We start from the raw sequence: 27393 nt of genomic DNA, 5'->3' as shown, positions 1-27393 counted from the left end.
AATCAAGGCTGTTACCACGGAGACGGAAATCAGAGTGTGTTTGCAGGAGAGAGAGAGAGAGAGAGAGAGAGAGAGAGAGCTGCTGCTGCTGCTACAACACACCACTCATCACTCTGTAGTGGATACACACACATACACACACACACACACACCTAAGAACCAAAATGAAAGTTCCGGAGTTCGCTTTTTTGTTATAAAGTTGCCGTTTAGTTTAAGTCGCGTTTTGTTCGGCTTCATTTGTCGCTTACAGTCAGCTGGTGTTGTTAATTCGGTTAGCCAGCCAGCCAGCTAACTAACTAACTAACTAACTAACTACTAACTAACTAGACCAAAGTCCACAGAGTTGGCTGTTGTATTCTGTGACGTTAGACGCGTTAGAAGCGTCCAGGAGCGCATTAGCAGGTAAATTACACTGGTCATTATTTCGCCGTTATGATTCCTGAATTTCCGTCTCGGACCATCTGCAGCCGGGGGCAGGAAGGCGTTCAGAACCGCTCCGGGTTACTGTGTGACATCCACAGCGGGATCAAGAGAGAGATGTTCACTGACTATTACACTCTCATCCCGGGGAAAGAGCTGGGCAGGTAAATTCATACACACACACTCATACACAATAACATACACACACACACACACACACGTACACAATAACCTACACACACACACTCATACACAATAACATACACACACTCATACACAATAACATACACACACTCATACACAATAACATACTCACACAAACTCATACACACTAACACACACTAGTACACACACTAACATACACACACACACTAGCACTCACACACTCATACACACACTAGCACTCACACACTCACTCACTAACACACACTCTCACACACACACAATCAGAGCACATGCATGATGATTTAAAACTTGAATCTGACCACACAAGTCTCCTTTAAACAAATACAAGGGAATCAAGTGAGCTTTCACTGTCAAGTCAAGTCAAGAAGCTTTTATTGTCATTTCATCCATATATAGCAGTTTCTCCAGGATCATGGTGCTACATAACACAAAGACAGAACTTGGTCTTTGTCAGTCCTTTATATCACAAGACCTCAAGCTTTTTTTTTTTTACACTCAAGGACCCCTTAGTGCAATTATTATACAAACAAACATAAAAGTATCAGGCCCGTTATCTTTGTGTGAAGTGCGTTCAGTGATATTTTGTTTGTTCGTCAATTATTATCCACTGATTATCACAAAAATGTTAATGGATTCCCACAGCCATCATGCAACATGGTCATAATAAAAAAAAAAAAGTTTTTCAGAAATTCAAAACTCATGGTTCCTTTGGTTCTGCTTCATGGACACATTCGTGTAATACATATACACTGGACTGAGGATGAATTTTCTTCAGGTTCGTTTTTCATAGTTATATAAAGTGCGGAACATAAAGTTCATAACATAAATGACTGTGCATGCTAACTGCAGGATCTGTAATTAACCATATACAGTTCCCTGAACAAAGCTTTAAAATGTTTAACAAGTGTGAAGGTTGTTGAAGAGTGAGAGCATTATGAAAACCGTTTTCACACTCAGGTGAGAAAGTCGACAAAGTTTAACGACGTTGTCTGGCTTTGCTTCTTTCCTGGTTTGCCTGCCTTTTACCTTGTCACCTGCGCTATATCGTAATTTTCAACATTCTGCATTGTGAAATCTTTCTCGTAGACAATATGACCGTCAGTAACACAGCTTTATTAACTCACTGAGCTGCTCACTGGTAGTTAATTCATCACTGGCTCAAACACGTGTTTAGCAGAATTTCTGAAACTTGTGCGAATCCTTGATATTTCTAAGCTGTTTGTAGGATGAAGATCCATTTTCGAAGATCCGTTACAGTTAAGCCATTCAGGTCATCGTAGCAGTCTTTAACTGTGAAAATAAGGATAGGATTTATTTCGCAAAGAAGAAAAAAGTGACTAAGTAGTAGTTTTAGAAAATGATGTAGCTTCCAGAGGTTTCAGTTTATGCAGCAGTGATAAATTTATTTCTCATCAAGTAGGTTTATAAAGGTACCTGTGATTGTAGAACATCCTCTTAAACACTTTCTGTAAGTGCTTAATCCTAGTCAGGTCCATGGTGGATCCGGAGCCTATCCCAGGAACAGTGGACGTAAAACGGGAATATACGCTGTATGTCATATGACCCCAGACCATTGTAGATTATTTTTAACATAGATTATTTTTAAAAAGTTCATGACAATAACCAATAATTAAAAAAAAATAATAAAAAATGAGATGGAAGTGAATGCTGACTCTGTCTAGCTCCACCAGTATATCCCTGCTGAGTACCGTTAGTACCCTGGAAAAACCAGTATTCCAATTCACACTGTTACTTGGTTACCGTACCTGGTAATGGAAATAACAACACAGTGTAAAGGTCATAGATTTGTTACTGTAGCGTGCTGTTACAAGTGTCCTTTAGACATATTAATTAGTACAGATGAAAGGTACTATAGAGGTTTAGAGATTTTCACACACTGATGAAATTCTGTAAGGCAGATTTTCCAGTGTGGTTTTTGCTTTATGATGTTCTGACAGCTTACGGATGACGTGTCTTAACCGCACAGAAACGGCGAAACCCTGAATTATCCTCACGTGCATTGCATATGAGCTCTGTCATGTGATGGGAAAAAGAAGGGCCACTGTTCAGATGGTTTGTGGCTTTGAGGCGCACGAGTCAGCTTAATGGTCCTCGTCTGTATCATTGCTTTCGGGCTGCCTTCTAAGACAGTCAGCTCTGGGAGTGCAAGACATGCAAATTTCACAGCTGAAACTCATTCAAGAACAAGATCACTGTCTGTGATTTTTGCACAGGGTTGGGACGGGGGCAGGACAAAGAATAAAAGATTGGAAGTCTCTTAGCGGTTCTCTTCAGGCTTTACAGTTCTGCCATCATTCAGTTTTCTGTATTGGGATGGCTTTTTTAAATTGAAAGCTTTAAGTTGGGGTTTCAGAGTCTGCTAAAGGAATCTGTATCTTTAATTTTTTTAACAAAGAAAACATTCTTATGTATGCATACCAAATAAAAAAGAGCAGACATCGTCCTTGGATAGGTTCTCCACTGTATTCGTTTTCTATTGTGAAAGCCAAAAAAGGCCAAAAAACAATAAATATGTCTAGACCTACGTCAAACATCTGTCACTGTGGGTATGTTTAATATGTTTGGGCTGGCTTAAAACAAAAGTCCTTAATGTTGTACTGTATATAGTGCTAAAAAGTCTGGTTTAATGATCTACTACGCTGGTCCCTGTGGAGTGGAGAGGAAATGTTAGGCCGTCTGGATTGTCGACTGACCCGTGGGATTAGGCTAATTGACATATTTACAGTCAGACTGTAAAACCATCAGTCATGTGCAAAGTTGTTAAGAACGTCAATTGCTACTTTTTGCAGTTTTCAGGCTCAACAAAACAGATTTATGGTTTCAGAGTTTTTTGTTTTTTTTAAAACCACCTCCGAGCTTGGAGCCTATGAGGTGTGATACAATACAACCCAGTGTTCGCCTACTGAGCACTAATGTCAAAGTAGAAAAGCTAATAACCAATTACTGCAAGTACAGAAAATAATTAAAAATGCAGGCCATCCAGGGAAATATCACTAGGCTCTTATTAAATTTAATTTTTTATTTTATTTAGTTGCCTAAAGTAGTTGCCTAGTTGGTCAGCTAATATTTTATTTCATCCCTTGTTCAACAACCAAAGGACAAAAATGAAATATTACTGACTTTCAAAAGAAGTTTTGACACAGTTTTTCACACTGTTTGACACAACATCCCAGTGCTGTAACTGTCGTCCACACCACTGTTTCAAAACCCCCCACCCACCCACTGCACTACACACAACACCTTTTAATAGCATTAAGCTATTGTGTTAACCCTCATTCTAGCACAATACGGTCACCTTGCAGTTAAACATGTAGAGAAGAAATGGAGATAATGACAAGACTTGAAAATCAAAACGTTAGTCAGAGGCTTTTCGGACTTTTTGTTGAACGTGCAAACACAATGAGCGTTTCTTAGGAAAGGATAATGACTACAGTCAAGTCTTCCCTTATGTGGTAATTAATCCTGCACTCAAGTTAACTTTGAACGGGGAAGTTGGAGCTTGTAATTATGTCTTTGATTTTTTTTATTTTTTTATTTTTTTTTACATCTACAAAGCGCGGGTGGCGGGGTGGGGGGCTAGGGGGGTTAGGGGGGGCTTGGGAGTGGGGGTGACACAATTGAACGTCTCTATGTCTGTCTTGTGTTAGCCAAATCCATCATGAGTGACGTACATTTAACTCCTCTAAACTTTATAGTGTGTTGTATTAAACAAAGAAATGTGTGTTTTGACTGATCTAAAGACAATTCTCGAATATTACTAGGGTACATATTTCAATACAACATTTATCAGACTGTATATTTATAATCACAGGATCAGTTCCCTTTGAGTCTGGTTCTTCTCGAGGTTTCTTCCTTTACCATTCAAGGGAGTTTTTCCTCACCACAGTTACCTGAGTCACCTGAGACTGCCTCATTGGGGATAAATACAAACATATTTAAATATATCTAATATTAATATTGAATTTTTGTATTCTATTAATCTTTATATTATTCTTTATAATAACCTTTTGTTCTATGTTTGTTCTGTAAAGCTGCTTTGAGACGATGCCAATTGTTTAAAGCGCTATACAAATAAACTTGAATTGAAATGAATGCATATGTTTATACAAGTATTAATATTAGGCCTATTATAAGTAAAGCAAGCTGATGATGTGAAGAGTCATATTGCTGTGTCATCACATGCTGAATTTGGGGTTAAGGAGACAATTCTGACTTTGTTGGAAGGTTGGATATCCGGAGATATCCAAATCCACTGGAAAAATATTGACTACTGAAAAGTGGATTGGTTTGGTCTCAAACTCAAGCTATATATTCATCATTAAATGGTTCTGTGGTGTATGCATATATACACATTGGTCATTTGATGACCATGGAAAATAACATAATTAAAGACGCAAGGATTCTAAATGCCCCTGAAAATCAACTCCTTAATAAAATAGTTTAATTCTGACCTCGATGTACTTGCTTGTGCCTCTGAATGTTTGTTATATACCCTGGTATTTGTTAAGGAACTAAAATAGCTAGCTAGCCAGCTTGGCATAATAGGCAGCTTCTACAAATTCATGGCCATGGGAAGCACAGTGGGCTAGCAAATGGATTTAGGATTTGTCCACCCCAAACTCTGTCAGTGATTTTTCTGTGGGGATTTTTTTTTACCAGTGTCTCTGGCCTATGCCACTGGAAACATTCTGATCTGTAGTTAAAAACCCACCATATATAAACCATGAGGTGAAATCAGAGTGGTCATGTGGTTTCAAGATTTACAAATATGGATAATTGTAGGCTTGTCACACTGCATTCCGCCGCTCAGGGAACAGCCAGTCACCCAGTTAGATCACTACTCTAATGTTGTGCAGTCCCTCGCCAAACAGCTTAGCTTATAAAGCCTTTTTCCTGGTGTAGGAACTCGAAAAACACATTACGCACTGTTAGAGAATAGACGCAGATTAATTTGCTCTTAGATAACTGGTCTTTGTAAACATGTGTAACATTGTGTGCAAACATTTAGTAAGCCATATCTGATGTTCTGAAGGTCTTACACTCAAGGGCACACTGCTTTAAACAGCAGCTTGTCATTTGATGGCAATGCAACCACTTTGAATTGAAGTTAGCAATGAAGTGCGTTTTTATATGGACATATGCGCTCCTTAATTCCTCTGTTTGTTTGAAGAAATTCAGCCCATTCTTATCAATGTAGTAAATCAAATCTAGCTGCAGTGTGATTTAATTCTGTGCCAATAAATGTTTTCTTTGTTCTGTGGAAAATAATCTTTACTCGATTTACAATCGATACCATATACTGTACAGTCGATTCCATCATATTATTTCGTTGCTATCACCCAGTTTACAGCAATATGGTGGTTTATTGGGGTTGTTGTAAAGCCTGTGATCATTTTGTGCAAAAAATCAGCAGCAGTTAAATATTCAGATATTTCCAGAATTTCTTTGGGTTCCGTTTCTTTGCACAGGCCTCATGCAAACAGTTCATATTCTGCTTTGGTAAATTCCACCATTTAATCCAGATGTCTTTAGAAAATTCATTACAGCTGATTCTGGTTAGGATTATACAGTAGGTGCGGTCCATGCAGAGTGTTTCCAAATGGGAGTGATCACGGCAGCCATATGTAGGGTCATTCCAAACTAGACACTTTTCTCCAAAAGTTTGTTTGAATCCGAATCAAAATGATTTTTTGCTTTTATCTTGGACAAGGTCCCAACGGATCCAGAGCCTATCTAGAAAACACTGTGGAGGCGGTGGGAAGAGACCCAAGGTGGCATGAAAGTCTTATCACAGGGCACCTTGCACATAGCAACTCCTAAAGCTCTCAGGAGGGGTTTGTTTCTTAGTTTGTTTGTTTTTTTTCCATTAACAAATTGAAGTACTTGTTTTTCAAATTATTGTCAGTGATCGTGCAACAACAAAATGCAAGCTTTGGTGTCCTTGTGTTCCCTAGAAAATTCTCTTGGAAGCTCTTTGTTTCTTTGTTGCTCTGCTTGTTAAATAGCAACTTGTCAGTTTAACACAGAGTACTTTTTTTTTTTTTTTTTACACTAATTACAGACTATTGTACATGCTAGCAGTTCAAACCCTGCTGCTGAATATCCCAAAGGTGTGCTACTAGTAACCACTGAACCATCTGAACTGTACTAATGTTACCTACTATGTCTTTAAGGACCACTTTATGTAACAATGTTTGAAAACTGCAATTTAACACACTATCTGTCATCATTTATTAACATTAATATAAGCTGTTATGTAACAGGTTACATAGCTGCCCTAAAACGAATGCGCACAAAAGGCATTGGGCACGTCTCAGTCAGCTCCTTAGTTCAGTAGTCAGGGCACTGATCAGGGATTCAGCCGTTTTAAGGACTCTCTTAATCGCAAAATGATAGGCTTCATAATATATACAAAGACCTTATCAGCTTAAATTAAATTATTATGAAATTGTAATCGTTGTTGTAGTTATTTGTCACATACAGAACCATACACAATATGACATGTAGAGAAATGTACGTATGTGTTCCCAGCAGAGAGAGTTAAACAGGAGTTAAACACGAGTTAAGGCCATCCTTAAAAATATTCTTGTTTGCCGTAACCCGACCGACCCTGTCAATTTGGGACCGACTCAATTATTTATTTATTTTTTGCGTTAAGACCGAACAATTTTTTTTTACTCTTTGAACAACTAATACAAAAGCAATAAAATAATATTAATTATATTTTAGTAAGTATTGTAAATATATAAATTGCCTAGGGCTACATACAAATGAAGGCTACGTTCTTTGTTTTAAATAAAAACCCGTGACATCATCTATGTTTACACTATTGGTTAACGGATGTTACACTGGCCTGTGCGTTCGCTTCGTCTCATACTCTCATTCACTTTCAGAGTCAACGGTTCGTGCTTGGTAATGATGGCTGCGGCTGCAGTAAACAAAATGTTCGCGGTCACCGTTCAAACAAATTTGTTTGTGGTCTATATAGCCTGCATCAATATTAATATGCTAATTTGTTTAAATTCATACCTACGTAATCACAGTCACCAAAATTGTACTTTTTTTTTTTTTTTACATTGAAACTTGAAAAAAAAAAATATAGACCTACCTACCCACCCTTTTTTTTTTTTTTTTTTTTTTTTTTACTGTTACTGCAAACCAAAATATTTTTAAGGATGGCCTAAATAAATTACACAGGGTTGCAGTACAGTTCCGAGGTAGAGCTGTAAGGGATAAAAAAAGAATGAAAATAAAAATTAAATAAAGTAAATATGAACAAATGTTACTCATAGTATTTGTTACAGTAGGTGCAAAATATGTGCTAATGAGCTGAGTACAGTACTGCTCTTAAATGATTACTTACGGTAGCAAATTTTATTTGTTTAAGTCCAGATTTTAACTGTGAATGCATTTTTTTAAATTCACTATCTAGCCTAAAATCCAGCTTAAAATACCATAAGAGAAATTCTTTTTTAAACACCTAAATGATAATGTCAAAGATTTTGGACCTCCTTGTTGATAAATGCTAGTGGTGTCGATTTATAGCATGAGTGTATAATCATGTAGATGGAAATTAGTGTCCCAATGTGTAGTGAGCCAGCGTTCTTGCTAGTGCCCGAACTTGTGTACACGATGTACTGGTTTCACGACCTAGGGAGTTGAATGAGATGCACCCATTGTGTTTATAGCGCTTCCAGTGAGGAAAATCCAATAAAGCCTCTTTAAATAAAACCTTTTGCATGACTGATGAACCTTTATTCACTAACTTCATTAGTTCAGCATAGAACCTGACAGCAGAGCTGAGTTCCCTAGCTAAAATGTGCTAAATATTTCTGATGTTTTCGCAAAGCATACCAGCGGTCATCTGATCCTTCAGTGGCTGTTCATAAAACAGAGTCTGTCATCTCTAATTAAGGTCAGACACCTCATAGGTATTTGGGAGGGCTTTGTTTACAGCCTGTACTCCTTCTGGTCTGGCCATCAGCTAAAGTAGCACGTCATCAGCTGAAAATGTCTCCCCCCTCCCTCGTAAATCTCAAGGCCACTGCGTGTAGATCCATCTCTGGATGGGGTTTAAGGGCCTGTCGGATGTGTGCAGTGTGGTCCTTTTCACTTACGCCACAGGCCCCCCCTTCTTCGTTCCCATCTCCTATTCTTACAGAAAGGATCTGTCTCAAGTGTGACAGCTGAGACAGGATACCATGACATCATTTCTCCACTTCTCACTTTGTTTGGGTCTCAGGCTTCGATGGCAACATCTGCGGAGTACCATGGCAATGGTGAGAGGGAAGGGGGAGGAGGGTGCCCCATGTGAAAGCTAAGTTTGTTATTGAGGCCTGTTGGTGAGCAAGTCTGCAAAAGCTTTCTCCTCAACAAGTCTAAGAAAGACGCTGTGATGCCCATAGTTTACACACTGAGATAGGCATGCTGAACCCGAGGAGGCTGTCATAATGTTTATTCAGTTTATGTTGTCAGATGACCTTTAACCAATCTTCAAGTACACAACAAAGTCATACTTTTGTTTTTAAACTATGGATATCTGTAGCTTGTTTGAAAAGAGCAAGATTACATTGCAAGGAAAGTTCCCCAGAATGGACAAATGATAAATTCATTAGCTAGCTCAATGGGCAAGTGTAAGCTCCTGCGTTTCGCTCAGTTCTATATTGGTTGCCCAGAAACCTAATTGACCAGGATAAAATGTGCCAAATAACATATTGTAATAACATGTGGTAAGATGGTAGGCTAGTTAAGCACAGTAATACAGACTAAGAACAATAAATGAGCTACCTATATAAAATCCATGTTTTCTCCTATAAAATAGCACTTTTGTGTTTGCAACTTTAAATCATAAACATGTCAGAAGTGAGCTGTGGTGTTCTTTTATCAAATCTTAAGTAAAGATATGACTTGAGTCTGGCTAGCGTCTTTATTTTCTCTCGATGCGATTAACTGTGAAGCGATGCATTATGCTAGCAAATATGAAACTAGATATGATATGAAATCCTGTTTGGTATAATGGTTTTCCATCATTTCCCAAGTCAAATCCCACGTATTTGCCTGTGAAGGAAGCCAGTGGAGATCATCTCAGACTGAATCGATTTGTCTGCCCCAAATTAACAGTGGTCTGTTTTTTGGCATCATTACTACCATGTATTGAAACAAGAAAGATGCTGAAAGGACACAGACACATCTGAAAACCTTTGCTCCATGACACGGATGAGGTAATGCACTTTCCCAAAGTATTTAGAAAATGTCTGCCTGTGTGCCAGGAGACTGTGTGAATAGGTGCCTCTTTCTCCGTGTTGAGGTCCCATGTCAGAGTTCATTAATTCCTTTTGTCATAGACATAGTGTAAACAGACCTCTGGTTTCAGTCCGGGAGCTTTTCCCTCTCTCACTGGAAGACATTTTAAAAGGGAAAGCGTATTTATTTATTTATTTTTCTTTATAAATGCTTGTGTCAAAGTGGCTGTAGTTACTACCTAAGCTGCCCTGGATGACTACAGCAATACAAACAGCAGCACTTTTTCTGATAGGCTAGGCTAGAGTGTACACAAGCAAACTTGTTTCCTATTTACCCAAGAACATGCAGCTATACTGGGGTGAACACTGCATTCTCCTTTTAATTGTTTCTTTAATTCTGATTACTGGAATTTTATTAGTAGTACATTTATATATGCACATGCATGTGAAGAACTTTTTCTGTCGAGTTTCTTTTTCAAACTTTTCTAAATTGTGAGTAAAAAGGATTATTTTGAATAAATCAAATAAGCGGTATGAAAAGAACTAGCTACCATTATAAAAAAAAAAAAAAAAAGATTGTTGGGAAAACTGCAAATAAAATTCAGTAAACTAACACATTATGGCCTGCTTGAAGAAAAACTGTCGTTATGTGGACTAGACATTTTTTTTTATAAGTATTAGATTGGTCTTAATTAATCTTAATTCTTAAGGTGGTAGTATATATGGCATTGATTGTTTTCCGTTTTTCTGATGCCTTGGCTTTAATAAACTTGGGGTTGCCAGATTTAATGCAGTTTAACAGCAAGCTTCTTGTAACCCACAAAAGTGGAATAAACTATGTTCAACTAAAGAAAATCCCGAAGCCATTTTTCAAACTCAGTTGAGAACCCGTTGATAGAGAGTGACTATCCATCTCTTTATAATAATTGAAACGATTTTATTGAATGAGTGATGCATTTCGTATTAAATTTGGAGACAACGTAAGTTTATAATGCAAAGGGGACTCCGTTATCTAAAAATCTAAAAAGTCATATTAAGATTTTTCCCGTGTCCATACCTGGTCTCAGGCCAGCTCGATCTGTAAGCTGCATGACTGGATGAAGATCTTTTGCAAACCAGTAAACTAACAACAATCCTGTTAGGATTTGCAGGGCACAGTCTTCCCTGATGATCCTTGTGGTTAATCAGCGTCATGTCATCGAAAAGACACTGTACAATATCTTTTAGACTTTTTTTGCATTGTCGAAAGGCAGTACAAGTTTTTAACGGATTTTCTCTAGTAAGTGTTAATGAGAGTACTTCAGCTGGATAGTGTCAGAATGTCACCGCCCTGACGTCATGTCTCTAACATGTCCCTGCCAAAGGCTCTTTGCCAAGCTCCAGTCTTATTGAGTCCATCTGTCTGCATCCTTAAAGCTTTCTAGCTTGCTTTTAACCCTACTATTGATCCCCTTTACTTAAGAGAAGGAGTCAGTGCCCTTGTGTTCATTTGAAAGCCATCAGAAGCCTTCTGTCCAAATTGCTATTAGTTGTTTGAGGTCTGTCAGTGGTAGAGTTTACAAGTGTTACAATACTACCTGTCTATCTGTATGAAACGATGCATTTCAAAGATAACTTTGCATTCTTTGTGTATATTGCTGTATTTGGAGTTTGGAGAAACTTTCCTGATTAGAATTGCCTGTGTTGACCGTGGTCTTTCTGTGAGCCTTAAAGCTGCACACACAAATCTTTTTCAGGATGTTATCTGTGTCAGGCCACTGGCTTTGAAAATGTGCTGGCACATCTACAGAAAATTGCTGTGAACATTTTTAAAGACACTGTAAGTGCAAAATCGGGTCCAAGACTCTTAAAGCCTTCACTGTTGCTGGGTAAACACAGTGCGTAATATGAAACATCAAAATAATAAGGATTATCTAGTCAAAGCAGGTGTGAGCATGTATGAAATTTGCTAGCTAGTGCACCAGTTTTTGGCTGGATTCTGTAGCTAAGGAGCGTAATTGACTAAGCTTGAATATGCAGCCAAACATAAAGTAAAGATGTATGGAGAATAAGCTGGTTAAGTGCATTAATACAGATTATAATCATTATAAATAAGTTTATAATGTTACACACCGTGTTTGTGTCCTCTGCAAAAAGTCCTGGATTTACTGGCCAGTCATTCAACTGTGAGGTAACTGGATGTTTCTATGTCAGTTTTATGCCCATTTTCTTTTGTTGAAAATAATCATTATGAAAATTACTACACTTATTTGTCACGATAATTCATTCAGTGGTTGTCTTGTGATTGGGAGAACTGGCTGGTAGTTGGGAATTGGTGGGAAAAGACAAGATTATGTAGGAAAAAAAAAACGAATTGTCTGAGCACAATAGCCATAAGATGCTTGTTCTGGGCATCATCCATTCTTGCAAACATCATCCTTTTATGATTGTCCAGGAAGCATTTCTTTGTACTAAATGGACTAAGGCTAGCCTAAGGACAAAAAGGCATATGAAGCATTTCACCTCAAAGCCCAATTTCTCCTCATGGTTGAGCAGGGAGGTCTGTGTAGCAGTGGCCATGCCTGATTAGCTGCAAACTTCTGGACTGGCTGCTTTTATGTAAGGGGATTAGAGACGCTCCTTTATTACATTCAGACTTGGCATTCCTTTTTTTTTAAGCAGCCAGTCTTTAGCAGCAGGGGTCATATTTGCACACTACTATAGGAGCTAAGGCATGCTGTAACCGTGCAGTCAAGGTCAATAAAATCCTGTTAGATATTCAACTGAACGGAAGAGGTGATCGAGCTCCTGAGACACTTAGCCTAAATCAGCATGATTAGTATTGGTCTGCTTAGATTGTATGCTGAGGTGGGATCAAGGTAGACTTACAAATGTAAAATCTCTAATGTATTACGCTGGGTGCTATAGTGGAATTACTGAAGACTAAGCCAGCGTTTTTTTGTTTTGTTTTTTTTTTTGGACTGTTTGGATCACAATCACCAATTATAGGTGATATCAAATTTATATAATTCTGTTTTCTATGTTTATATAATTGTATATAGTTATTAGCTTTTGTGAATTTAAAAGCTGCTTTGCGACAATATCTAATGTTAAAATTGCTAAACAGTTAAAAATGGACTTGAATTGATTTGAATTGTTTTAATGACATTAATGAATTGGAAAAAGTGTGTTTTTTACTGGAATGTTCAAAGACACAGACAAAACTAGCCGTGGTAAATGATCTGCTGTTTTCGATCATGCAGATAAACCTTTCAAAACCAACCAAACTCATGATATTAGTTCATTATAAACTGTCTTATAGTGCAATGAGGTGTTTTACTGGGTGATTGGAACCACAGTTTAAACCTTTACATTAGGTATGAGAAATCATTAACAGTTTAGAAAGAGGGATGCGAAATTTGGCAAAGCAATATTGCAGATATGTCAACAGTACTCTAGGAAAGTGTACGGCAATGTAATTTATCACATTTATCAGACATTTATTTCTCTTCCTTCCACCTTCCAAAGTTTCAAAGAGGACAGCAGTGGCAGCTGTATGTAGTAAATCTGTAAGTGAGGCAGACAGAATGGGGCTGAAAAATTGGGGGATGCTTCCTGTGGGCCCTGAAGCCCACTCCCAAATCCTTGATTCTCACGTGAATGCTGTCAGCAGCCGTTTCTGTCTGGGGAGAAGGATGGACCAAGGGATGGCTTTCCACCTAAAACGCAGCTGCCCCTAACATGCTAATACTATAACATGGTGAACATTAGTGATTTAAGTAGTTAGGTACTTGAACAGGTAATCAATGATTTCTTCTTTAAAATAAACTCATCTGATTTGGCCACTTGCACCAATTTAATAGACAAAATGTATTTCCCATTTAAATATTTCAGGCTTTTAGTTAATCTGGAATTCTGCAAAGTGTCACCATAGGAAGCCATTTTAAATTTTGCCCAATGCTGCTATCAACTATAATATGTGCTTTATAGCCTATTAACATAATTCCATTATAGAACCTACGTACTCAGTTACTTAAAACTGACAGAGACAAAGATTCTTCTCGATATGTTGTGCAGGAGTTGTATGAAAGAACCCCTTCCAGACTATATGCCTAATAGTAAGAGTATTATATGGGAATTTATTCTCCTTGGAGGAGTGCCCATGATCCATTTGCAAGTGTCTCCAAACTTGTTAGACAGTGCAGGAAGAGGCTCCTACATTACTGCAGTTACAAATCGTTATAGCATTTCAGAAATCAAGTGTACATAGAGATAATGGCATTCTTTGTAAAGGTTTGTTAAATATGCAACAAAAATAAAGAGCGATTCTGTATATACTGTACCATCTGGCAAACGGGATGACCGCCATATTGTTTGTAAATTTCTAAACAGGAACACCAGAAATCTTGTTATCTTCCAACAACTGGATACAAGCTGTGTTGTCACTGCAACATGATTTCTGCGATTTCAAATACATACCGATGTCTTTGGTACTGGTTTGGCTTTCTGCTATTAAAGACAAGACTGAACTATCAGGTTCACACAGTATCCAACTGTGAGTAGGAAATGCAGAAATGCACCCTGCTGATCACTCCTCCGGTCATGAGCTCTCATGCGAACATGCTTGCATGCTTCTTTTGCTTGCATGTTTGAAAGCCTTTGTGGTTAAAAGAAGAAAAGCTATCACATCACTAACCCACGTGTCTCCGAGGAAGAGCATTAGTCATGCTTTGAAAGTGCCGAATTGAGCAGGGTAGTGTGTTCATGGTCACGCATGCACAGAATCGTTCAGCAAGTGTTGACCGTGCGTACGAGTCCGACTTGCTGCATTGTAAATCACTGCTTGTTTAAGTAGGGATTTGTCTGGGGACAGCTTTCTTCCAACGTCACCTTCCAGTTCAAAGGAATTCTTTTTTTTTTTTAACAGAACACCAAGCCCTATCACAAGGTTAAATCAACAGCATTGCAGTGGAAAGGTCAGTTTCTCACACTGAGATGTTTTTAAGTTGACTATATCATGAATGGCTCATTGTGTTGGTAAGGTGTTTTTTCAGTAATTACTTCTTTTTCTCGGTGACATTGAGACCAACTTAATTGTGGCTGGTATAAACATAGTGAAAAAAAAATGGTCAGTGAGGATGCTAAGAGCATAATAAATCTCAGCAGGAGGATGTCATCTCGAATTATAAAAGGTTTACCCCAGGCAACAACCACTGTCTGTGTGAGAGCCTCACCTTTTAAACATCCTATCCAAAAGTGGGTCATCCACCACAAAGTGGGTACTTGATTGTGAGGGGAGAAAGCGAGGACTTGGGCAACTAATGATTTCATGGCTTAAAAATGCAAGCAGGACAAAGGCACGTTCAGTCTTGAGGATAGCAAGTGTGGCATCCTTATACAATCGGGCATCCCCACTTAATACTCTTTTAACCACCCTCTAGCTCTTCTTTCAGTGGTATGAAATAATTATTTGAATAAAGAGTCTTTGTGTAACCTACAGTAGCTAATGTAATGCAAAAGAAACTGTCTTTACCAGCTGGTCTTATAGTGTTTTTGCTTTGTTTAATACACCAGCAATGAGGAGTAGAGTTTAAAATTGCAGTATTTCTAATTATCATTTAGATTATTTGGTATATGTAGTTGCGTCCCCTTTTTTACTTTTCGGAATTTATTTGTCCATCCTGTGCTGTACACAGAATATGCAGTGAGAGGTCTGTGTGTCTCGCTTGACTAACTGAAATGCACTTCCTGTCTCTGACACCTCCTTACACTCAGGGGGAAGTTTGCAGTGGTGAAGAAGTGTGTTGAGAGGAACACTGGTCGAGAATATGCTGCCAAGTTCATGAGGAAGAGGCGAAAGGGCCAGGACTGCAGAGCAGAGATCATTCACGAGATTGCTGTTCTGGAGCAGGCATCATCCTGCCACCGAGTGATCAACCTGCATGAGGTCTACGAGATGCCCAGCGAGATGGTGCTTGTTCTAGAGTTGTGAGTATATACAAAACGAGATGATTTAAATAGCAGTTCTTGTTCAACAGTGGTTATGATTTAATCGAATACATTTACACAAAGACAAAAGTGCAATTCAGCATTTATAACTTACCAAGAACCACAGTGGACAGTACTTGAAGGTATCCTTATGCTATTCATCGGGAACTATAAAAAAAAATTTGATCAGCATAAAATCGTTGTTATTAATGAAGGTTTACTATATTAAAGTAGCATCATTTGCTGTTGAGCAACAACATCATTTGCCTTGAGGGAACTAGCAAACAGCATAGTGTGTAAAGCTGATTAAGATGAGTTAGCCTGCATGTATCCTCGATGCTTGGTGACCTGTTTCCCAGTGATTGCACTGGCCCTCTGTATATAAACACAATCACACAGAGAGAGGGAGCAACGAAGGGAGAAACGGAACGAGCCATCACTACAATTAGTTTTGTCGTAAAGCCATTGTACAGTATTTCAGTCATGATGATGTCTTCTGTATGCCGCAGAAAACACTCAGCATGAGAGATTATGGTAAAAGAAATAAATCATGCAGGGTAAAAATTTGTAGCTGGACTTATATGTATTCATATTAATGTGAGCTCATATGCAAGCTGAAATATGTGAAATATCAAATAATTGCAATAAGTGCTGATATTTAAGCGCTGCATAGTACATATTGTTGACTAGGAAAGAAAAGTGCTCTTTTAGAGTACATTAAAAAAAAGAGTTATGTTTCAGAGCTTTCAATATTTGAAACAAAGAAAAGAGGCCAATCATTTTAGCCAGAGATAATAGACAATAGTCAAGCGGTGGTCTGTCACAGGTCTGTATTCTTGCAATGTAAAATTAGCTCATTGTTTTTAGATATTCAAAATATAAATGACTCTAGTTCAATTTAGACCAACATTTATTTGCCTCTATATTTTTTATTTTTCTTGTCTGGATTTGAGAGACCTACAGCCACTTGTCTACACCGGCCAAAGAAGTGTTCTCCTAAATAAAAGATTATAGACTTCTTATGACCAGTATGGCAGAAATGCTCATGCAGTCACATTACCCATAACTATAGGTAATAAAGTTCTACATCTGTTCAGAGTGATCTTCAAGCCTCGTTCATAGAGCAGCATGACTTCTCTCTTTCAACACCTCTCTCTCAGTGTAGGGTCAGTCTCATTTCCTTTCTCCCGCTAGTAACCGGAATGCAGTCCGTTCCTTTTTAGTTCAATTCCTTCATCTGATCACTCTCACACATGTCCCAACAGCAGCTGGTGATGAGAGCTGCTCATTGAATTGGAATTTGGGCTTTCCAGTAGATCAGCCATATCATTTAACAACTCTGGAAAGATTAGAACATTTTCATGTGTTACTGTGTTCCAAGTCACCTAACACACAAGTCCCAAAACTTAAGTTTGTGAGAAGGTTTTACTGTATGCAAATGGAACCGAAACAAACGTTTCCTCTCCATCTCTCGTGCTTAGCCATCACTTGGCATCTTCTACAACTCTTAAACTTTAAGAACATACAACTTCTAGTTTTACATATTTGTGTATGTTATGGAACACTAGGATTTGATGGACATCGGCCCAGTCAGATTGGCTAAAAAGTCATTTAAGTCTTTCAACGGCTGTCGAAAAATCAACAGACGTTTATCAAAGGTCTTTTTGGGGGGTGCAGGAAACGGGTCGTAGTGCATTGCACTTTTGTGAAAATCCATCATGTTAAATGAGAGCAAACCTAATAAAAACTTAGTTGTTAGAGTCTTTTCATTCATTCTGCCCCCCCACTTTTTGTCCTATTTTCGGGCACTGGGGCGATTTGGGGGAGAAAGGGGGACTTTGGCTTTGGTTGGGGTCAGTCCACAATGATAGAAGCCTATTCATGGTTAATGGTGGGTTTTTTTTTGTAGGGGACTTCATCAGCCTCAGCTCAGTAACATGCCCTCATTGCACTCTAAGCTCAAGCTGAGAGTTCATAATGTCACTATGTTGTGCAGCGGCACGTGAGGGCCTGGACTATGGCGAGGTCTTGCTCTGTATATTACAGCTCCCATATGTAATAGTGGGTAATGGTTGTTTCCTTGCATGTGCGAGTGTGTGTGTATATAAATATATATATGTGTGTGTGTGTTTGTCAATTAAAAAAACTTGTGGAATGATATTCAAGGCTTCTCTAACAAAGAGTGGAAAATGGCATTAAATAAAATATCTGACTGATCTTTTGTCATAAAAAAAAAAATACAACTGAACCTACTGTATGTCTGAGTGCACTGCAGAGTTTCCAAAAGGAAAAACAATGTAGAATCCTTCCTGATTGAGCAGAAATCTAAACATGACCATGCATCTTCCAGCTACTGCTGCTTCTGCATTACACTTAACACTGTAGCATGCACCTAATAACATCTAAAGCTTCTCGCTCAACACGTTGACAGTGGAACACTATTAAACATGTATTTGCTGTCTTATCATCATCTTTCAGCTGTTTTCTCTCTAGAGTGAAAAAACAGAGCAGCTGCATCAGCCCACAGGTGATATGTGAGCCTGAAGGCCTTGCCTAGAAGAATGTGGTGGGCGTATAGGAGTTTCGCCGATGGGGAATACCCAAACATGATTCGCGCCCAGAAACCGTAAGGTTTAGCCAGCTGCACTTGTCTTCTGAGCTGCACATGCTCAGATGACCAGTCAGAATGTGGTGCTCTGTAGTGAGTATACAGGTCGCTATGAGTTTAGATGAATACACTAGCTTACTGGACACAGTGGTCATTATCTATAATTATTCCCCTGCACTGGTGATTTCACAATTCTGATCGGTTAAAAATTCTGTTTGCATGTGGTAGCTTAGTGCTTAAGGTGTTGGGCTACCAATTGGAAGGTTGTGAGTTTGATCCCAGGTCCACCAAGCTGCCACTGTTGGGCCCTTGAGCAAGGCCCTTAACCCTTAATTGCTCAGATGTATAAAAAAAAAATGAGATAATGTGAGTCGCTCTGCATAAGGGCGTCTGCTAAAATGCTGTAAATGTAATGTAAATATTAATGCTTGTTCGATGCTGCTACAGAATCAGTAGAAAATTCTAACATAGAAACTTGTATGGTATGACACCATAAACGTTTCACCATCTGGAAGGAGTCTCCAGTGAGTCTCCATGAGCTAAGCTTCATGATGGCAGGCTCTGTTTCTTTGTAATATGACAGGGTGCATTTATTTTTGTTAAGTTTGACAGTGAGAAAAAAGACTGGTGAGTGAACCGCTGTTTATGTTTCATGTAATTGTTTAAACTGAACAGATATTAACTGATTTCACAGATATTCCATCACATTAAATGGGTATGGATAACAGTAAATCTGCGTCACTCTCGAGCCACATCAAGCCATCCCCTGATTGATTATTTTTTAAGTCATGTTGTATACTTTACACATCATAGAGCTGAGTATCCAGGTGTTGGGGAAACACTCGGGTTTGAGCATTTGCAACTGCTGCACATGCACGCATTTTAATTAAAGCCTCTATTTGATTTTAAGGTTATTTATTGAAGTGGTCAGTTCTGAATCTTTATTCTTAAAGTCCACCACTAAACCATTTATGCGTATTGAGAAAACCAGTTCCTTGTAATCTTCTCCGGATTTTCCAACTGGATTACAGACTTTTTTTTTTTTTTTTTTACAAACTTTGCTGCTATTTCTGTTGCCAGCATCAAGGAATTCTTTGATGTAGGCCTAATTGCAATTAATTACTCAGACAGGCTCAACATGCTGTACTCATTTGACAGTAAGCAGCAGGATCCAGAAATAGATCCGCCGCTAAAGCTCGTCTTTTGACATCTGTTAGACACTTATTGTACAAGAACAGCTTTCATATTTAAAAGAGCATTGAAATCGCCTGGCAGGGTCGGTGCCTGGATTTGTGTGTCTGTGCGTGTGTGTGTGTGTGTGTGTCTGTGTGTGTTTGTGTCTCGTAGGGGTCTAAGGGCATTCAGATTAATGAAAGCTACAGTAACTCCATGCTGTTTGAGTACTGTGGTGCCCGGACATCCCCTTACCCAGCCAAAAATGTGACCTACTTATGATTTGGCCAGATTTTCAGTTTTCCCTTCTCTTTTTAGTCTGGTGTTTAGAGTCTAATGGCATAGCTTGGCATTTCTGGGCTGTAATTACTGCAACCTCACAGCAAAACGTTTGCATTTTTTAAATCTTTAGAAGAACCAGAAGGAGCGGCCAGCCCCGAAATCTATCACAGTCTCCAGCTGGTCAAGTGCTAATTGCTTTTTCTCTACAAGTCTGTTTTATTAGTGTTGGGGAGGTGCTGCTCTTCCTGTTTGTTAAACACTGAATTACTCATTTGAAAGTTGTTATTGATTAATGCTGACGAAAGTCTGATTTCTATCATGTCACCGGATGCTTCGGATTATGTCATTCTAAGAACGTTTGTAAACTTAGCCTTACCTGCTGATAATGTAAAAATACAAGTGAACCCAAACAATGTGATCTTAGGCATATGATATAGTATTGTCTATTTATGTATTAAGTGTAAAAAGCTCCTATTGTGCTTTACTAAGGAAAACTTACTAAAGGGATCTGGCAAAAATGGATAGCTTACAAGTTAAGTTTGTTTGTTTGTTTTAGAAGTACTTATTATTAGTAATCACGAGCAGTCAGTGACGTCCGGCTTAGTAACGTAGCAAAGTGACTTAAAAATCAAACCAATCCTGTGTACAGCTAGAAGTACCAGTTCAAATGAAAAACTGTCTGTATGATTATTTAATCACCTCGTATCAAAATGAACATGCCACGCTGATCATTTCCATTCAATTCTATTCACTTTTAATTCCGTAGCCTGTTATAAGTGTGTACATTACTGCAAAGGGGAAAAAAAAAACTCCTTGAGGGAATTAATGAGAGGCATCAGACTGAAGGATCCCTTCCTCTTCTAAGTAACCCTGGTTGGTGAGATTGTAAAGCAGTATTGAGAGTGGATGTTGGAAGGATGTTCAGAATGAGCTTATTTTCAACACGTTTATGATGACACCAGAATTTTTTCTTCTTACACTGAATGCAGGATGAGTCTTTTGAGGAATCTGTTTTTGGAAGTGCAAAAGTTTAGGGTTTCCATGTGGGACCATCCAAAGCATCATAAGGGTAGTCACAAGTGCAGAGGCTCAGTGAAGAAGTAGAGCAGGGGTGTCCAACCAGTCAGAGACCAAGAGTCACATTTTTTACTGTTACCGCAAAGAGCCACATCATGCACATGGGCACACATGAACATCACTTTTTTTTCCCCTGCCATTTTGAGAGCGAACTTGACACAAACTGTTTACTCAAATGATCTTGCTCCTACTGGGAAACTTTGAGATATTTTCATCCCACTCACATGCGCGTTTGACGAAAATACCGTATTGAACTCAAGCGAAGCGAACACGCTTATTAAAAAGACACAAATACAAACTTCGATATAAACGTAAGAGCCGCATGAAATCGGGCAAAGAGTCGCATGCCGCGGGTTGGCCACCCCTGAAGTAGAGCATCATCTTGAATAAAGAGTCAGGCAGGTCCTGTCAAAGTATAAGGCCCCAGGAACACGCATACGTCTAGAGAGAAGGAAGGAGACAACAGATATTATTATGTATATCCTTAGCATACCAGGGTTTATAAGGGTGTACATTGTCAGGAGAGTCTGTGGTCTCTCAGCAGAAGGTAAGATGCTTTGAAGAGCAGATACACTTGTTAGAGCTCAAGGCAGGAGGTCCTGCTTCCACTGAATTAAATACAGTTAATTAAATGTACTTAATTTTTGTTGTTGTTTCATTCATTATGAAATATTACTCTGTTTGTAGAGTGTTATGCAGAATAGGATTACCTACCATGCAAACACTGATCCAGGCTTATCCAGGGGCTCACTAATCCTACACGTGCATGCATTTGCATACACACCTACTGTACCGTACATGCAGCTAAAACAAAATATTTAAAAGAACTAAGATATCAATGGGATTAGTTCTTAAAGTTCATTATTAAAGCTTTTACAAGGTGTTTGTTTTCACAGCGTGTTTGTGCTTTATTCTGAACTTTGTCGAAATGTGTGCTCTCATCCATTTTCAACCTAACCATCAGCCACAAGGACACACGAGCATAAAACAATATTTAGCCCGTAGCCAGACCTGATCGACTCCAGCGTTGTGTTTAAGGTCACTCATTCTCTCTTGGCCATGCTGTAATTGCATTTGACATGCCGTCTGCTCTGAGAATCTCAGTAAACATGTGATTGTCTGGCTTCCTCTGAGGTTGTTAGCCAGTAATGCTCGCTAGGCTACCGATGCCTTAAATTCACTAATTGCGTTTTATGTTGTACTTTTTACAGACTTTGTTTCAAATGAGTGGACATTGGCAAGGAGGAATGAACAAATAATAAAGAAGAAATAATGTGTCCATATATTGAGTTTAGCCAGCACAGTAATGTGTCTGTAATCCCTTTCCAGTCTTGCTGTGTGTGTGTGTGTGTGTGTGTGTGTGTGTGTGTGTGTGTGTGTGTGTGTGTGTGTGTGTGTGTGTGTGTGTGTGTGTGTGTGTGTGTGTGTGTGTGTGTTTGCATGCACATGCTGGTGACTGTGCTTGTCTATTCCCGTCATTACAACACAGTCATGCCCTTGTGGTGATTTATACTGAGGTTAAATTAGGGCAGTAGACTTAAGGACATCTGACCTGGTGCTGAGCAGTAAAGGGCTTTCCATTTTCTACAGTAGTAATTCATTTGAAATGAGCCGGTGTTAAAAGGTTATCACAGAGCAGCTTGCATACCTTCAAAAAAACAAGGGGAGCTACCAGGTGGTTCAGAGGCAATAAACTCAGTGCATACAAAGAAAAGATATCTGTTGCTCACTCTAGAACCCTAGACCTGCACATTTTATTAAAAAAAATAATAATAATTCTGCATATGTTTTGTACAAGCCAGGACAACCTGTTAAGTCAAGTCAAGTCACTTTTATTGTCACATCACCACAGCACATGTGCCTTGGTGAGTGAAATTCTTAGGAGCAAACTCCAGAAATTGCAGAACAGTTACACAGATAAGGATATAGATAATGAGTTGACATGTGAAAATGTGCAATTTGCTCATACATTTAGTCAGTACAATATGTGTGTACAATATGTACAATTACCAAACAGATAATGAAATCATGAAATCAATCAGTTATGAATGATGTATCGCGTTTGCATCTGTAGTGCTGCCGGTGGAGAGATCTTCAACCGGTGTGTGGCAGAGCGGGACGAGGCCTTTAAGGAGGAAGATGTGAAGCGGCTGATGAGGCAGATCCTGGAAGGCGTAGGGTTTCTTCATAAGAACAACGTGGTTCATCTGGATCTGAAGGTGACATTGTTTACTTATTGACATGATGAACCTATAGATTTAAATAAACTTCTTTTTTTTTTTTTTTACAGGGTGGCAGTGTCTTTGTTGTGTGCAGTACAAAAAACTCTGAAATGGCTTAAAAAAAGAATGTGTTGCTAGAATATGTGATGCTAGAGTCCACCTTGTGGTCATCTTTTGTCAGTGTTTTTCTTTTTTGAAGGGACAATGCATTGTATATTGTTTACACACTGTATATTCAAATTGTAATAATAATTTGTATTTAATTGCATATAAAACGAGGGAGCAACATTAGTTAGGATGACTTAAGACACTTAAATAAAGTAAGATTCAAAAATGAGGGAAATTTAGTTTACCACATACCGTGTGTGTGTGGATATATACATACGTGTGTGTCATTCATCTAATGAAAACATGGAAATAAACTCTGAACAATGACTTGTCAGCATTGCATTCAGCAGCTGTAGCCTGCTCTGCGTGTTCGAGGGTCAGCTGCCAAACATGAAAGACGTGAAATTTGAAATTTCCTTCTGCAACAAGCATGAACAGCAATACCATTCAAATGCAAATTAGGAACAAAAGGTTTAGGACAGTGGTTCAGGTTGTTCTGTGAAGTACAACATATTTTGCCACATATATTTAGTGCCACTGGCAAGTGTTTAGTCTGATATGTTACTGCTTTACAAAATGATATATGGAGCTGTGACCTATTTAACAAATAGTTTTTGTTTGTTTGTTTGTTTGTTTTTTTAAACCTCTACAGCCACAGAACATTCTTCTGACCAGTGACGATCCTCTTGGGGATATTAAGATCGTGGACTTTGGCCTCTCAAGGATGATGAGCAGTAATCAGGAAATCAGAGAGATCATGGGCACACCTGAGTATGTTGGTAAGAAATGCTGTGGTTTGTAACTTTCAGTTTGGAATATCTACGATTTTAATTATTTTAACTTCTAATCTGCTTTTTTCCACCTTTTCTAGCCCCAGAGGTTCTTAACTATGAGCCCATTAGCACAGCCACTGATATGTGGTAAGTACAGTAGTCTTTCTAAAAAGGTCAAATACTTGGATATTTAATTCACTAATGATGCTTAAATAAGGCCAATAAGGATATTTAATGCACTACATAAAGTACAACATGGCATAATACTGACCTTCTCAGCATGTGTGGAATGAATGTAGCCAGGACTCATAAAGCAGCCCTGCAAGGTCAGCCTCATGAAAGCTGTTATCATTAAATGTTATGCAAATTTCATTCTTTTTTTTATTTTTATTTTTTTTCCTTCCTGGTAGGAGTATCGGTGTCCTTGCCTACGTGATGCTGACTGGTATGTCTCCATTTCTCGGTGCCGACAAGCAGGAAACCTTTCTCAACATCTCTCAGATTAATGTCAGCTACGCCGAGGAGGAACTGGAGCGGCTGGACAAGGCGGCCACCCACTTCATCAAGTCTTTGCTCATCAAAGAGCCTGAGTACGCACATCACCACATCTCAGAATACTACTATTTACTATCAGAATAGCTGTCTGACCTGAATTAGAGCACTTCAGCATTTCAGTATCAGAGGTGCATTAATCATTAATTCTTCAGCTAGCAACACCCTACATTTAATTCAGCTTCCTGTATAGTAGTTGTTTTTATCCTCGACTTATATGATCTCTGATCCCTTTGCCTAAAACCTTGGCCCTGAACTGTAGTTTTAATCTAAATTCATTACACATATACACATAGACTTTTTTTATTTAAGTCTGGCCGTGATGTCCTTCTAGTTTTTTGTTATTGATGCAGCCAAAAATGCTTCATTTTACTCTAGTTCTTGGCTGAAAGGACTGGAACCTGATGGGGTCTTCTGCTGTTGTAGCCTATTCACCTCAAGGCTCATTTTGCTGTGCATTCTAAGATTCTTTTCAGCTCACTGCAGTTGTAAAAATTATATGATTTACTGTAGACGTCCTGTCTTTAATCTAGTCTGACCATTTCATTCTGATCTCTCATCTACAAGGTGAAAGAGTCTTAAGAACTATCACACAAATTTATTTATTTGCTCTTTACACTTGTGTAGATTGTAGTTTATTTTGCTTTGGTGTAATCTCTAGAAACATCTTAAATCATCATCTCAAGTCATCTCATCTGGCACCAGCAATCATGCTATGCTCAAAATCACTGAGAAGACACTTTTCCTCAATTCTGATGTTTCATGTGAATATGAACTGTAAACTGTATAATGCATAATTGTATGCATTGTGCCACAGGCTGGTTGGCTGATTGGATAATTGCATGTATGAGCAGGTGTACAGGATTCTGTATAAAAATGTATAGCAAATATACATCCTTTCTCTGACTAGTCAATTGGAGAATAAAATGCTGGTGTCCACTTTATCTGTATCGTAATGAACACACGTGTTCCCCTGGCCACTACTTTAATGATGATAAACTAATAGCCTGGACACATTCTGCTTGTCACATTCACCATGGTTACCGAGTTGTCCATCCCTAAACCTATCCTATTGTCTTGAGCTGGTAGTGTTGGAGGTCTGATTTCCTAATCCTGTATGATCAGTGTATTTGGGCACATGTTAAAAATCCGTCTTGTTTAAACAGGGATCGTGCCACCGCAGAGGAGTGCCTGAAACACCAGTGGCTACTGACACAGGAGACAGAGTCCTCAGAGGAAAAGGGAAAGAACACGGTCTCCTCCATCCCTGAGCCAGTCAGCACAGCTGTCTCCACTCAGCACACTGACAAGGATGTAGAGGAGGAAAGCAGACTGAAGGAGGAGCTCATCGTCATGGCAGCCTACACTCTAGGCCAGTGCAGGCAGTCCTCAGACAAGGAGAGCCTGACCCCAGAGCAGAAGGCCATCTCAAAGCGCTTCAAATTTGAAGAGCCTTTCACAGGCCTGCAGGAGGTGCCGGGAGAATTCATCTACTAAACTGCACAATGGCCAGCCAGCCACTAAGCTCCACCTAACTCTGCACTTCTGACAAGTTGTTTGTTTTTGTTTTAGCCAAACTGTATTTTCGTTTTTATTTTGTATGTTCGTGTTCCTATGTTGTTGTTTTTTTTGCCATTTTAATATTATGGATTATATTATTAAAGGCTAAGCATTTGTATGGTACTTATTTGCTCACTTTTGTGTGGTGTTTTCCTCCCTGCATGTAGTTTATCACCTCTCTCTTCTATACAGCTCCTTGTCCTTGTTTTCCCTGTTTTCTTTTTTCATTTCATGATATTTTCTTTACCGTTTTGTTAAATGTGTATGTTTGTGCAGGGGCAGCACAGGGCTTTTGGAATTATATGTAAATTAAACTTATTTTAAAGAGTTATGTTTGTACTTTTTTAAAAAGCCATGTTGCGTGTTCACATCCTGACTGATCGGCTGTTCATGGGGTGATAATCCATAGATATTACATTTTCCACATTTCCTTTTTGAATGTCCAGTCATTGTGAATTGGTCAGTGTAAAGAGTATTTCTTCTGAATAACAACATGCTCGATGGTGATTGTCCTGATGTAAATAAAAGTTCCTCTTGAAGAAGTTTCTGTCTTTGTGTGTTATGCGTGACAGAGGGCAGGGCTATGTGAAAATCAAGACATTTACATTTCCTTACTAGACTGATGCTCTTTGCTTAATTTGCACCCAAACTGTCAGTAATGTGAGGAAAAGATACATATTTATAATGTTCTTGAAGATGATGATGATGATGAACATTGTTATGTGTTTTCTTCTCCCAAGACACACGTTTTAGGTAAACAGTTCAGGAAATGGTTGGATAATTATAGGGTTGCATGTTGCTCAATAGCCAAGAGGTGGCGCTGTTGACTAAGCTACAACCCCAAAAACGGATAAATTTCCTGGTAAATATTATAATGAGGAGATGTTCTGAATTTAAAGATACCCAATACATGTACAAAGTCCGTAGTATTAAAAATATTTAGCATTTAAAAAATAGTTCGTTTGTATTTTAGTTTAAATTTCAGTAAAATGCAGCTTTGGTTTTTTTTGTGTGTGTCTATAAACATTCATTATTCAGTATTTATTTATTACTTCACTGACCGCTTGAGGCACAATTACACCTATTCAAATGATCAACTTAAATGTGCTAAAAGGTGTAAAATAATGATTTCTGTCTATTCCTGTCTGTATTGAGGCTTAATCCCTTATGACACTGTAGAGGACACAAAGTGCACTATAGAG

The 27393-nt window shown here is 38.6% G+C and overlaps 1 protein-coding gene across 1 annotated transcript; it reads left to right on the top strand.

Annotated features, from left to right (window-relative positions):
- The first annotated feature begins 98 nt into the window (after window positions 1–98).
- stk17a (serine/threonine kinase 17a) lies at window positions 99–26733 on the top strand. Its single transcript, XM_060869648.1, has 7 exons — window positions 99–584; window positions 15624–15836; window positions 23051–23195; window positions 23959–24085; window positions 24178–24226; window positions 24490–24669; window positions 25798–26733. Exons 1-7 carry the CDS (start codon window positions 433–435, stop codon window positions 26126–26128), a joined length of 1197 nt encoding a protein of 398 aa, XP_060725631.1. The 5' UTR covers window positions 99–432; the 3' UTR covers window positions 26129–26733.
- The last annotated feature ends 660 nt before the right edge of the window (window positions 26734–27393 follow it).

The sequence above is a fragment of the Tachysurus vachellii genome, chromosome 5 (genome assembly GCF_030014155.1).
Source record: "Tachysurus vachellii isolate PV-2020 chromosome 5, HZAU_Pvac_v1, whole genome shotgun sequence".
In the NCBI taxonomy this organism is placed as follows: domain Eukaryota; kingdom Metazoa; phylum Chordata; class Actinopteri; order Siluriformes; family Bagridae; genus Tachysurus; species Tachysurus vachellii.
The sequence above is the reverse complement of the archived record's forward strand: the minus strand, read 5'-3'. Positions and strand labels throughout refer to the sequence as shown.